General features: G+C 38.1%; 2 protein-coding genes across 5 annotated transcripts in view; one reads left to right on the top strand and one right to left on the bottom strand.

Moving 5' to 3' along the window:
• HGSNAT (heparan-alpha-glucosaminide N-acetyltransferase) overlaps positions 1 to 6,824 on the bottom strand; it is a 30,748-nt gene extending 23,924 nt beyond the window's left edge. Inside the window, exons 1-4 of one of the 4 annotated variants that reach the window (XM_088135814.1) lie at positions 6,508 to 6,824; positions 3,935 to 4,050; positions 3,354 to 3,484; positions 2,436 to 2,557 (exon numbers count right to left, since the gene is read on the bottom strand). In XM_088135814.1, the coding sequence (XP_087991940.1) occupies positions 2,436 to 2,557; positions 3,354 to 3,484; positions 3,935 to 4,050; positions 6,508 to 6,781 (643 nt within the window). In that variant the 5' untranslated portion in view covers positions 6,782 to 6,824. The other 3 variants (XM_007431327.4, XM_025168620.2, XM_025168621.2) reach the window with 3 other exon arrangements.
• Positions 6,825 to 8,770: 1,946 nt separating this feature from the next.
• On the top strand, positions 8,771 to 12,525 carry POMK (protein O-mannose kinase). Its single transcript, XM_025168629.2, is given in 3 exon segments — positions 8,771 to 9,963; positions 9,965 to 10,237; positions 11,507 to 12,525. Coding segments are annotated over 3 exon segments (1,071 nt in total). The 5' UTR covers positions 8,771 to 9,936; the 3' UTR covers positions 12,278 to 12,525.
• The last annotated feature ends 690 nt before the right edge of the window (positions 12,526 to 13,215 follow it).

Raw genomic sequence — 13,215 nt, 5'->3', positions numbered from 1 at the left:
CATTTTTTATTTTATAATTGATTACATTAATTATTTCATTTTCTCAACAGAGCCAAGTGGAATGCTCATATAATCACACACCATATGAGTTAGAAGGGTCTTACAGTTAGTAGGTCTTCTAGTCCAACCCCTGTTAATCCACTAATTATCCTTAACAGTAGTCATCCCTTCTCATTTAAAGACCTCCAATGAGGGGGGAGTTTACCACTATTCTAGGCAGACTGTTTTACTGAACAACCCTTAAAGTTAGAAAACTCCTAATATTCAGCCTGATTCTTTAATTTCAACCTATTGGTTCTTGTTCTATTTCCAGTTCCATCAGAGAACAAATCCCAAACCTGCTCCACTTTCTTCCTTTTAAAATGGAATGCCCAGAATTAGATAGAATGCTTCAAGCGTGGCCTAATCAGCACAGAGTATAATAGAACTCTTAGCTCCCATGATCTGGATGGAATGCTTCTATTAATGCAGCCAAAATTTTGCTCATGCTGATCTGGTGTTCCTAGATTCTTTTCACACTCAACATTGCCAAGCCAGGTCTCCCCAAGTCTTGTCTCTATGCATTTGATTTTTCCTGTCCAATGCAGAACCTTGCACTTGTCATAGCTGAATGTAATGCATCTGGATATGATCCACTGTTGAAGCCTGTTAAAGTCATTTGTTATATTGTCCTCTGCTAGGGGACGCGGTGGCGCAGCGGCTTAATGACGCTGAAAGTTGCCGGCCAGAAATGGTCGACACTTCAGCGGTTCGAGTCCAGCCTTTGCGTTAGCAGGGTGAGCTCCTGTTTCCTCCCCAGTTCCTGTCAACCCAACAGTTCGAAAACTCACGTGAGTAGATAAATGGGTACTCTCACTCCGGTGAGAGGAAAAATGCTGGCGGCATCTTGCAAAAAGAGTCGGGAGCAGTTGCTGGTAGCGCGGAAGCCACGCTCGCCCGAAAAAAGGCGCGAAGCAACGGAAACTCCGCCTCCTGTACTCGCCAGCTGGGCTCTGCTCTAGGAAGGAGGCACTGGCAAACCACTTCCGAAACACCTTGCCCTGAAAACTGCAAGGACTCGTCCAAAGCAGTCACTGCAGAGTCGGTAACGACTGAGTGCAGATTTAAAAAAATATATATATATGTATATATACACACACACACACACACACACACACACACATATACAGTGGTACCTCGGGATACGAACTTAATCCGTTCCGTGACTCTGGGCGTATCCCGAGTTGGTTGTAACCCGAAGGAAATTTCCCCATAGGGTTCAATGTAAATCCGGTTAATCCGTTCCGCCCTCTGAATTTGGTCGCACCCCGAAGCAAATTTTCCCATAAGGTTCAATGTAATTACCGTTAATCCGTTCTGGCATCAGCAGACCACGCGTCAGGGGCAGGAAAACGGCCGGGCGCAGTGCGAAAACGGCCAGGCGCGGCACGGCACGAAAACGGCCGGGTGCAGCGCGGCGTGAAAATGGCTGGGCGCGGCGCGGCGGAAAAATGGCCGCGGACCACGTGTCAGGGGCAGAAAAATGGCCGTACCCCGAGGCGGAGTTCGCACATCGAGGTAAATTTTTGCAGCCGGAGCTGGTCGTAACCCGAAAAGTTCGTTAGTAGAGGCGTTCGTATCCCGAGGTACCACTGTATTGTCCTCTACATCATTAGCCAATCCCCTTAGCTTCATATTACCTGCAAATCTGATAAATATTCCATTCCAACCTTTAGATAATTTATAAAATGATAAACAGCACCAGGCAAGGATAGACCCCTGGACAACCTCACTTGATACTTCCATTCAGGATAACGGAGACCCATTTGATCAATCAGTTGTAAATTCATTAGTCCACTGTACCATCTAGCCCTCATTTATCTATCCATATCTCACCCCTCTTGTAGAAAGGCTCTGATTAGCAAACCACGTCTTAGTTTCAGTTTATGCTTTCAAAACAGATTTGAAGCCTCAACAGAGTGTCAGGCCAGCATCTATCTCCTTGCTCCTCCCAACTAAGTCTGAGATTGCTTTTTAAACTCTTTTGAACTAGATTAATGAGAAAGTAAACAATTTTGTTTCTTTTCTTATGCTACTCATCTTTTCCACCTCCAGCTGCTAATAAGCTTTTTAATATAAAATCTAGGATGTGACTGCGCCCAAATTCAAGTAATTTTCATGTGTTCATTGTACCTTCCTGCTGCTTACTTAGATTAGCAAGCGTGGGAGAAAACAGGCTGAACTGGTTCAGCAGTGACTGTTGAATGGTGGATTTCCACTCTGCAAGCCTTAGGTTCCTCTTGCTCATAGGATGAACTGAGATGTGGCAGCATGCTTGAACCGAAATATTCAAGCCAAACGTGACTGTACAGCAACTAGTCAATTTTCTAAATGAAGAAAGGCAAGCATTAAGGCAACTAACAACAATTAAGACATAAAAGTTTAAAGTAACATACGGAGATAGCTGTTGAAAGGACTTTGGTTGATAACTATATCGCATGAAATCTTCAGGATGTTGCTCTGGAGATGCCTAATCCTTAAAGAATAGTTTCCATATTCTCCAAAATGATAATGAATCCTAAAAACAGCAAAGTGAAAAAAATACTTGCAAAGTTAGTTCAAGTTAGAACCATCTTGACAACATATTAACAGAATTATTAACAGAATTTGTGTGCTTGAAAGCTCAAAAGAGCTAAATATAAATAACTCCATAAAACATGACCTCAAGAACTCATCCAGGGTTCTCTGAATGTGTTAATATTTCCATACATGAGGTTATCATGATTCTTAAGTTAAAAAGGATTCATACATCTTACACATGAATGCTACTACTGCTTACAAAGCTGGTAAACACCAACATAATACCTGTCCAGTTCACAAGCTCTATAGAAACAGAGCACTTTAAGCATTGTGAATATACTTGGATGTTTTCTTATTGATATGTAAGCTTATGGAATATATGCGAATCTCTTCATTTTCTATTGCCTTCTGCTCACTTTCCTTATTTTATGCTTCTCTTCTTAAGTGATTTCTATCTCTGTTTGTACCCAGTTTATCCTACCTTTTATAAACTCACTTTTTCTATTTTATTTCAAATTTTGTTTTGCCTTTACAAAGTAGTTTTGATATGCTATAAAGTCGGCAACTACAGCTGCCTGTTGAACTTTGTTTACATAACATTATTACCTTTGTATAAAATTAAATTATACTGAAATTGACATTTCAGTCCCTTTTTGGGTAAATTATCTAAATAAACAACTTACAATAACTCTGTGATTTCTCTAAGTGATAACCACATAGCAGAAACCTATGCATCTCAAAAGTCTGCAGCCTGAGTGATTTCAATATTGATCATACTAGCATAAGGTACTAACCTGCACAGTTCTTTTCCTTCTTTAGTATTATTGACCACCAGGGTGAGAGCATGCTGAGAATCAACAGCTACAATGTGAGTTTCTTTGGATGTTCTGTTCATTAGGACAGAAATCAACTCCTGTTGCAAACACTACCAAAAAAAAGAAAAGGAAAAGGAAAAGGAAAAGGAAAAGAATAAAGACCATAAGAAATAGATTTGCCTTACAGTAGATGAACCAACATTCCCACCTTTAAAATTAAAAGCAAATAGAAGGGTTACTGGATACAGAACAAACAAAGTGGTTTGTTCTAAAAGAAATAGCTGCTGGGCAAAACTATACAACGATATTCTAAGATTTAAAAATTACCTTGATTTTATATATTCAGAGTTATAGTATCTGAAATAAAATGTACTGAACTAGCTGTATATTTACTTGTGATTAGACAAGTTTTCTTCTATAACTGACACTCAGTTCAAACATGAATCATGGTTTACAAACCTGAATTGAAGTTTGACTCAATGGATACATTGAATCCAGTTTGCATCACTTTACAGTATTTTGATTGTAGGGTTCTCTCCTCCCCCCAAGACTATAGTTACCTCATAACAATAATCTGAGACCCAGTAGATGGTCACGTTCTCAATGAGCAACTCGTTATGAATTTGTAGTAAAGCTTGATCCATTTTCAAATTCCAGGGTGGTCGTCTGGATATATCTAGAGTTAAAAATGAATGTGTGTTTTAATATTTATATATAAAAAATCAGAATTGAATATTTTTGTCTCTCTGGTTCGGAAGAACTGAGAATCCTGGAATTGCCTTTTCTTTCTTGTGTACTCTGAAGCCTCAAAAAACATTTCACAAAGGAAAGCATAATCAGCAATGTCATGTGACTGTTGGAGGAAGTTCTCTTTATACCCAGTAACCTTACCAACATAACAATATAGTGTGTTATATAGTAATAACATAATTAACCAATATATTATAACAAAACAGCCTAATAATAATACTGATGGAACTATCATTAACCAAAATCGCAAATAATAAAAGATGGCAGCAACATACTGCCAAATCCTCTCCAGAAGAGCTCTATCTTAACCAATCTTCAGAAAACTGTAGCAGATGGGACATCCCTCACTTCTAAGTGAAGGCCATTCTATAAGACTGGGGATGCAACACAAAAACACACTTTGGCTCCCGTCCTTTCATGAAAATGGGGTGCAGCCAAGAGCTTCACCTGGGAGAAAACGTACTGGATTCTGCTTGGAGATTCTGGTGGTATCTACATGTCCGCCTTTCTATCAACCCTTTGAAGTAGGCAAGGTCAAGAAATAGATTCTTCAAGAACGACTGGAGCTCTACTTTACTGAGATAGTCTATAGCAGTGTTTCTCAACCTTAGCAGCTGTGTGAACTTCAGACTCCCAGAATTCCCCAGCCAGCATACTGATGGCTGGCTGGGGAATTCTGGGAGTTGAAGTCCACACATCTTAGAGCTGCTAAGGTTGAGAAACACTGGGCTATAGTAACAGAAAGTTGAAAGGCTCACTGTGTTTTCCTTTCCTTCCCTCTTATACTCTAGGGAGTTAAGGCTTTCTGAGTTTCTTCTTAATGTTTTCTTCATTTCCTGGACTTAAAACATTTTTGTAACCATCGCTGCATAATTTCTCCAAGGTCATCTCTGTTGCTCTGCACACCTTCAGGGTAGGCTGGGTGAGGAAACAGATTCCACAAGGATTACTGGAACTCTATTGTTGCAGAATCTTGAAAGCTGGATAGAGTTTCTCTCTCCCTGCTCTTACATCAAAGAGAATCAAGGCAGAAAAATCTTCAGTTTCTTTCTTACCGCTTCTTCACTTTATAACTCCCTTATATTCCTTCTTCAAGATTATTTCTGTATTTTTCTTCACAAGGTACCAAACCAAAGTGCTGGTTTTATGAGTCAAAACCAGTCTTTGAATTGCACCTAGAAACCAGCATCACAGGTCTAACTTACTTATTTTAACATATTTATATAGTAATGTGCTTCTGGTAAGTAATATCTGCCTGTAAATGGGCTGCTTCTGTCCCAGTTGCAGCTTCCCAGTGGCTCACAGTCTATGGTAGCCACATTATATCTGCAATCCTTTTAATTGGAAATTCTGGGTTTTAGATAATCATTGCTTCATATCCTCTCCTTAAAATGCTTTTCTGGGTATGGAGTTAATTTTATTTTAAGATTAAGAAATAAAGAATGAAGAATTTATTCATTTTTGAGAATAAAAAATTAAGGGAAAAGCACTAAGTACTGAAGAATGTTTTTGAGAAAAACAAATGCTTCCTTGTTAAGCTGAAGTTCACAGGCAGAAACATTATTTCCTCATCTGTCATTTAGATTTATGTATCAGGAAGATGATGGCTGGGTGACAGGAGAAGATGCAATAAATTCTTAAGAGAACAAATGGTAATTAAGATTGATAGGAATGATCCATTTGTATAGTGCTGATGCATCTGGTCTGCATTAAATAATCCACACAACCACAAGATGGAATCTTGTGCTAATTGGTGTCCAGATTTTTTTCATTCCTGATAGGATATTGCTAAATTTTTAACATTTGCAAAATTGATGACTTAATTCAGACAGAGAAGTAACCTGGGATTTAGGGACAGGTAAAACATCAAATATGATCACTAGCCAAAAGCTGGAAGCTAGAAAACACGGGGCCCAACAAGGCCAGAAGATCCCTGCTGACCAGTCGTTCGTTAATGGTGAAGTACTGGTCCACAGCTTTTTTATTTTATGCACTGGATCTAAGTGCATTTTTAGTTTTTGAGTGCTGTGTTTTTAAGATGTCTTCAGAAAGCGGAAATACTAAAATAAATGGAACTGCGAGCAACCCGCGCCGTTTGAGCCGGGAATGATAAAGCCGTTCCTTAAAAGCAGGGCCTCCCTTCCTTCTCTCCCTCCTCCCGCATTGACTGGCTGATTCCCACCGCCGAGCGAGGTTCTCTCGAAGGAACCTGTAATCGGACATCTTTTTGTTCGGCAAAGCAGAAGGCAAAGGAATTCTGCGCCTTTAAAAGGCTCCTGTTAGGTTGCGGGACGAGGAGTGATAAAGGCGGCGGCAGCAGCGGCAGCGGCAGTAGTGAACGAGATGCAAGGGGAGATACTGCTGCGGGGAAGACGAGGCTTACCGTGGGGCTGAGCTAAGCCCGACAGAAGGAGGGCAACAAGCGCCCCCCCGAGGTAGAAAGCCGAGCGGCCCGGGCAACTCGACGCCGCCATACTCGTTGCCTCCCTTCCTCGCTTGGGCGCTCGAAGGCGGACGGGAGCTCCGCTCTGCCTGGCCGCCCTCGAGGAGGAGGAGGCAGCTTCCTGCTTCCCCTCCCCCCTCTCTCCGCGATATTTGGGGATGAAACAGCGGCGGATAGTCGCTCCAGTCGCCTCGGACGAGCTGGTCTCGACCATTGGAGAGAGTTAGCAAAGGCCGTGGAAACGGGGGTCGAGGAAGTGTAATGGCGAGGTTTAGTTAATCCTTTCTTTCAGTCACGCTGCTCTGAGCTTTGTTTGTCGTTCCTCACTCGCTTTTAATGCTTCTACTACTTCTGATGTCCGTTTTAAATCATTGCGGGAACACAGTCTACAGTGGTGCTTCTCAACCTTGACAACTTTAAGTTGCAAGGACTTCAATTCCCAGGATTCCCCAGTCAGCAGCTGGCTGGGGAATTCTGGGAGCTTAAGTCCTTGCAACTTAAAGTGGCTGAGGTTGAGAAACACTGCTGTAGAGAGAGTACATTTCCAAATACACACAATCTTAATTACACATTTTAATCCGACACTTATAAACTCACAATGTATAGTACTGTTAACGGTGATCAACATTTATCAAATTCATTTACTTGTCTATTACACTTTTGTCATGGTGACATCCCACAGCGTGTAGGTGGACTGAGGACCACTTTTGCTACACGGTTGTAGCAGTTTGATTACTGTCATTGGAACAAGACAAATGATAATGCTTAAATTTAGGGTTCCTATAATCACAGCATTATCGTTACTCCTAATTCAGTTTGGACCATAGTGTTCTTTCCATCCATATTTTAGGTTGGGGTAAGAGTTCCGCCTACCCTGAAATTATGACCTCTGCATTTTAAATAGTGGTTGACACAAATAGATCGTTTTCTTGATAGCTGTCACTATCTTGATCTTAATTGGCAAAATGTGCGCAGTACATATGTACTATTTTGGTGCAAGCAAATAGAAAAACAGCATAATACAATACACAGGTATTTCAGTTAATCCATTTTAGTAGCAACAATGTGTCTTAAGAGGTATATCCAAGGCACGTATCTTCTTTTACATTATACCTTTGCTTTTCTGGATTTCCTTTTAGATTGCACAACTGTAAAGAAGATACATTATCATTCTTTTTTTTTCTGTTAAAGTTAAAATAAAGAAGCCTGCTGTATCCTATCTGTGTGTGATGCTAGGATGTACTCAAGACTTTTCTTTTGTATTTTTTCTTAGATTTTTTTATCCAGCCTTTTTTATTTTTGATATTCTTTTGAAGAACTCTCCCCATCACAATACTGATATTTCTCTTTTTCCTAATAATGAAAGAAGCAATTAGTAGCAATAAAAGTGTAATAATGAGCTCACCTAAAGGAGATTAATATATAAAAGGAATGTCTCTAGGGAGCAAATATTTGTGAGAAGTTATAAATTGCTTCATGTACCACTGTCATACAAGCATTCAGGAATAATTTTTTCATGAACTTTCTTTTGCAATTATATTGCTTGCTTCTGTATATATCCAGGAAAATATAGACAGAGGCATGGCTCAGTGCAAAAATGGAGTAAAAATAAAACTTTACAACATATTGGGTATTATGGGGAGGGAATGGTGGAAGGGTAAGGGGAGCAAAGAACTAAGGAACTGAGATCTGCATTTTTATTATGCATTTTTATGTCTAAACAATCCACATTAAGATTTAAAAAATCAATGAAAGGAGACAAAACATGGTCTGATGAGTAAAAGATACTGATATTTGGGTGCTCTGAGGAGCTATGGTAATAAAATGTTCATTTTGTCCATTCAAAGATCTAACTAGAAACAGGTCAATGTCCTGAAATTATCAGAGTTGTATTGAAACTACAGAATAAAACACACAAAAATCTCACTTTGTAGTAAAGATCAACCAACCATATTTTTGCTTTCCAAATTTTCTTGTCATGAAGTAAATAGAAAGACATCTTTGCTCTGTTCACTTCAGTGCAGAAAGATTATTTTGATCTGAGAGCCTAAAGCAACAGGGGTATGTGACTCTACACTGTTTTATCTCTATGTGCAAAGGACGGGCCACTCATGTGGCTCAAAGCAGAGAATACTGGGATCGTATTATGCCGATGTTGGTAATAGTATGTAAGCTGTAAAAATAGGAAACAGGTAAGCATAGTACAGTAGGACAAATTTACTGATAGTAGTTTCTTTTATTCTGCTTAGACTTGCTAGGATGTTGCAAACCAGAAAGATCTTTTTTAAAATGTTTTATTCATCGCTAGTTCTGCCTTTGTTTTTCCAAATTCTGTTTGCTCCTTTAAGATCTATGAATTAACTTGTGCATTTGGGTAGAAATACATCCCATTACATTCTCTAATATCTTAGTTGGATTTGTATTAAATAATTTCCAAGAAGATGGGTTTCCTGTAAACAGAAGTTGTGAAAACACAATTCCTTAAGAAATCGATTTTTTTTTAAAGTGAATTAGAAATGACAAGAATGTGTTCTGCATAAATTCATGTCTCTTTTGTTTTCATTATATGCTTAAATTTGCAAATCTTTAAAATTTATTTGGAGGCAAGCCCTAATGGACTTGCCAGCTGGACTTATTTCTCAGTAGTCATGTATACTATTGACAGTAAATATTTCCTACTGAAATCATTAAAACCAGCAGGACTTAAAATATTGAATTTGCCTGGATAGTACCAATGATGAAAACATTCATTGATGATTTCTAGCAGAGATCCATAGAATTTGATATCCAAACAAACATTGTTGTTAATCAGAATACCATAAGATATTCACAAAATAATACAGTAAAACGAGTATGTAATTTAGAAGAGTAGTAGCAGGTCAGGGACAATCTTCTGCTTTCCTTCCTACCTCCACAAGGGGTGTGCAAGTTTATTCCTTTACTGTAATGCATCTCATCATGTTCTCCAGAAGGCAATGGAATATTTTGCTTCAGCAAATATAATTTGAAATTACTTAGTATTTTTTAAATTAAAGTATTATTTGGATTTAATACCAGTCAGTGCAGCAGCTGGATATGTTTGAGCAATTTGGATCACTGCATGTTTTTTCTCCCATATGTATAGAATTGTTTCAGTGGATCATGATTTATGAAGGTAAATCTATCACATTAACAGAATTACTCATTTTCCAGGTGTTGTGTATTTCATGTTTGTTTGTTTATTTATTTAGAGACCACAGTGTTGCTATGCACAAAACTAAAATCTTGACAGTATAAAAATCATTCTGAAATATCTAGCTTGGCCATCCCCTCTTTTGCTGGTTTGTTATATTCAGTTAATAATTTGTTACTCTTTACTTTTCAGAAATTATGAAAGATGATAGTTACAACATGGACGAAAAAGGCTTATTTAAAAACTGATGTTACACAAAAGCTGATCCTTTTAGCCTTGCTTTTCCTTTTAGCTATGCTAATTGTGATCTTGTTCCTCTATCAATACCTCGGCAATGTATATTTTTCCTATGGAGAATCCAGTGTTGAACAAAATTTCTGTCCACATGGCTACTTCAAATTAAGAACTATGAAGAATTGCTCACCGTGGTTGTCTTGCAAGCTTATAAAAAGAGAAGTCCATAAACTGAAACCTGTTGGTGAAGGAGCTGTAAAAAGGGTTAGTTTAACATAATGGATCTCAAAAATAATAAAAAATATTATTCTGTACTTTCACAAGTCACCCTTTATGATAACTCCAATCTACAGAGAGATGCATAGGCATCCTCAGGATCCACCACTGTCATCAAAATGATGAAAGTGATACTACACTGTTTTGTATAGGCAAGCAGTGCACAATACATTAACAAAAGGGGTGGAGTTTCTGTCACAGCACATTACTTTTGTCACTTCCCCCTACCCCCATGAAGATGCTGCTGAAGAAATGGATGTTCTTAATGTTTCTTTTGGAAAAAGTTCTAAGTAACATGCTGTATATATTTCTGCTTCACTCTACACCTGAAATCTGGTGAAATATTTTTGTAAGTAAATGCTGATGATTCCAGATGAAATTGAAAGATGTCTAGAAAGAAATACACATTTATTCATGTTTTACAAGTGCTTATAATAATACAGTAAGGTTATTTACATTTATTGAAGCATTTCTTTCTAGACAATAAAATGTCAAAACTTCACATTCTCAAGGAGATATGGCATAAACATGGTCTTTACTAAAGTTTTCTTGTATTTGCATCCAATTGGCAGTGATTACTAATGTAATGAAAAATGAATTCTCCTCTCTTAAGGTCAGAATTGGGCCTGCCAAATGGTGCTGTTGCCCCACAGATTAGAAAACAATTGAATTTTAATTCCTAGCTACTCCTTTCATCTTCTCTTTCCACTTAATTGGGAAAAGAAGAGCTCAGGGGAATTGGCTTTAGTAGACATTGAGCAGGATTGAGCTGAGCTGAGCTTTAGGCAAAACCCATCCATTTCAGAAATACAGAAAAATATTCTAAGCTTATATTCTGAAGGCCATTGGAAGTTTATGTAAATAAGGGTAAGCACTATACTTTAATATACTGTATACCAATCTCTGTAGAATAAAATCTGGGAATATATGTAGGTATAACTACTGTAATAAAAATATTTTTGGTTCATTTTTGGAAAGTTCTCCACATCAGCTTACCATGATTATAGTATTGGATTTGGCCCACCTTTATAAGTGATGCAAGGATTACTTAAATGCTGCTGATTGGCTTTTTATTATGCATTCTCTGTTTTGAAATAGTGAAATATAGTGACCTTTGTTATAATTGGATGTTTATTAAGTGTGTGGATCCCCTCAATTCATAAAATGAATAGCATGATTAAATAATAGTGAACATTAGTGGCTGTATACGTGATATTCATTTGTGTGTGTGTATTCCTCTTTATTTCCTCTTTTTAGGTCTTCCTTTCTGAGTGGAAAGAAAACAAAGTAGCACTTTCCCAGCTAACTGTGCCAGAGCTGCAAGAAGACTTTATTCATGGGCTTCAGATGCTGAAAAAGTTACAAAGCAAGCATGTGGTCAAACTCCTTGGATATTGTGAAGAGGAGTTCGTGATTCTTACGGAGTATCACCCATTTGGATCCTTGAAGAATATGAATGAGATACTGAACCTTCCAAAATATAAAAATTATAATACGTGGTATAACAGGTTCCTGCTTGCCATAGGCTATGTGAGCATTATCCATTTTTTACACAACAACCCCCTTGGCACTTTTGTTATGTGTGACTCCAGTGATTTGAATAAAACACTTTCACAATACTTGTTGACCAGCAGCTTTCATGTGGTTGTGAATGACTTGGATGCCTTGCCCCTTCTGAACAGGAGTACTGGTGAATTGATCAAGTGTGGCCATCAGGAACTGGAGGGTGAATTTGTTGCTCCTGAGCAGCTTTGGCCATATGGAAAAGAAGTACCTTTTGAAGACCATCTTATGCCTCCCTATAATGAAATGATAGACATATGGAAAATCCCTGATGTTTCTAACTTTCTTTTGGGAGATGTTGATGGGAGTGATCTTGTCAGATTTCACTTATTCAGCATCCATGCAGCATGCAAAAGGAATGCATCTGAAAGACCTTCTGCTCAGATGGTACTGGACACATACAAGAATGTGCTTGCCTCACTTGTGAAAGAAGCAACCACACCCAACACAAGGGACATGTTATAAAAAGATTAATGGAATGCTTTGATAGCATAACTAATATTGGGTAAATTCAGTGTCCATTGTTGTTTGATTTTTCCCAATCTGAAAAGTAGCGGAGGTGGTTAAAATATAAGCATAAGTAGGGAAATTCTCAAATAACTTCAAATGTCTGTGAGAGCTTATATAGAAAATGAAACAAAAGTGTGTGCTTGAAAATGCAAATTCCTAATTGTTTTCATATTTAAAATTTAAAATAAAAATTCTTGAACTGGTCCACTAAAGATCAATCATTTGATAGAGGCAATCCCAGTGGTTCTTTAATTTATAATGGCTGATTGTGCATTTCTTGTCTCTTGCTTTTTTTTTAACCATGTCCCCCATTAACCTTCATCTCTGTCCTAGCAGAGTTGCTCCTTGAGTTCTAATTCCATCAGAATGTTAATGTGGTCTGGAATAAGTTGTGCTAGGATCTGTTTCATGTTATCAGTACATGTAGAGTGAACAGTTTAGTATGTAGTTATAACAGGTGCAGGAATGTTATGGTTTCAGATATAACTATTGTGGCCTAAGGAAGCATTGGTGCTCAGTTAAGGTAGTTCAAATGGTATGAAACAAACCAGTATACAAATTCCATGTTTCCCTGTAACATTAACATAAGCATGTGTATTTCCATAGGAATACCAATGTGAGAGGATTTTAATCTTTTGGCAAATGCACTGTCTCCTATCTCTAATGATATAAACCACTCCAAAAATGCTGTGAAACTCAAAATGAACTTAAGTGGGAGAAAACAGTGCTGATTGAAGCCATTTTTCAGGTGTAAGAGTGGGTAAACATTTTCCCAAAAGATTAATGTATTCAGCAGGAAGTCATGTTTCCCATCAACACTACTTCATATATTACCTAAACGGTAGTGTAAATCTGTGTACCGAACTGTGATAATGTACCATTAAGAGAATATT

The sequence above is a fragment of the Python bivittatus genome, unplaced genomic scaffold (assembly GCF_059951505.1).
Source record: "Python bivittatus isolate LINGU-HERP-01145 unplaced genomic scaffold, Pbiv_v1 ctg000000_np1212, whole genome shotgun sequence".
In the NCBI taxonomy this organism is placed as follows: domain Eukaryota; kingdom Metazoa; phylum Chordata; class Lepidosauria; order Squamata; family Pythonidae; genus Python; species Python bivittatus.
This window is presented reverse-complemented; position numbering and strand designations above follow the sequence as displayed.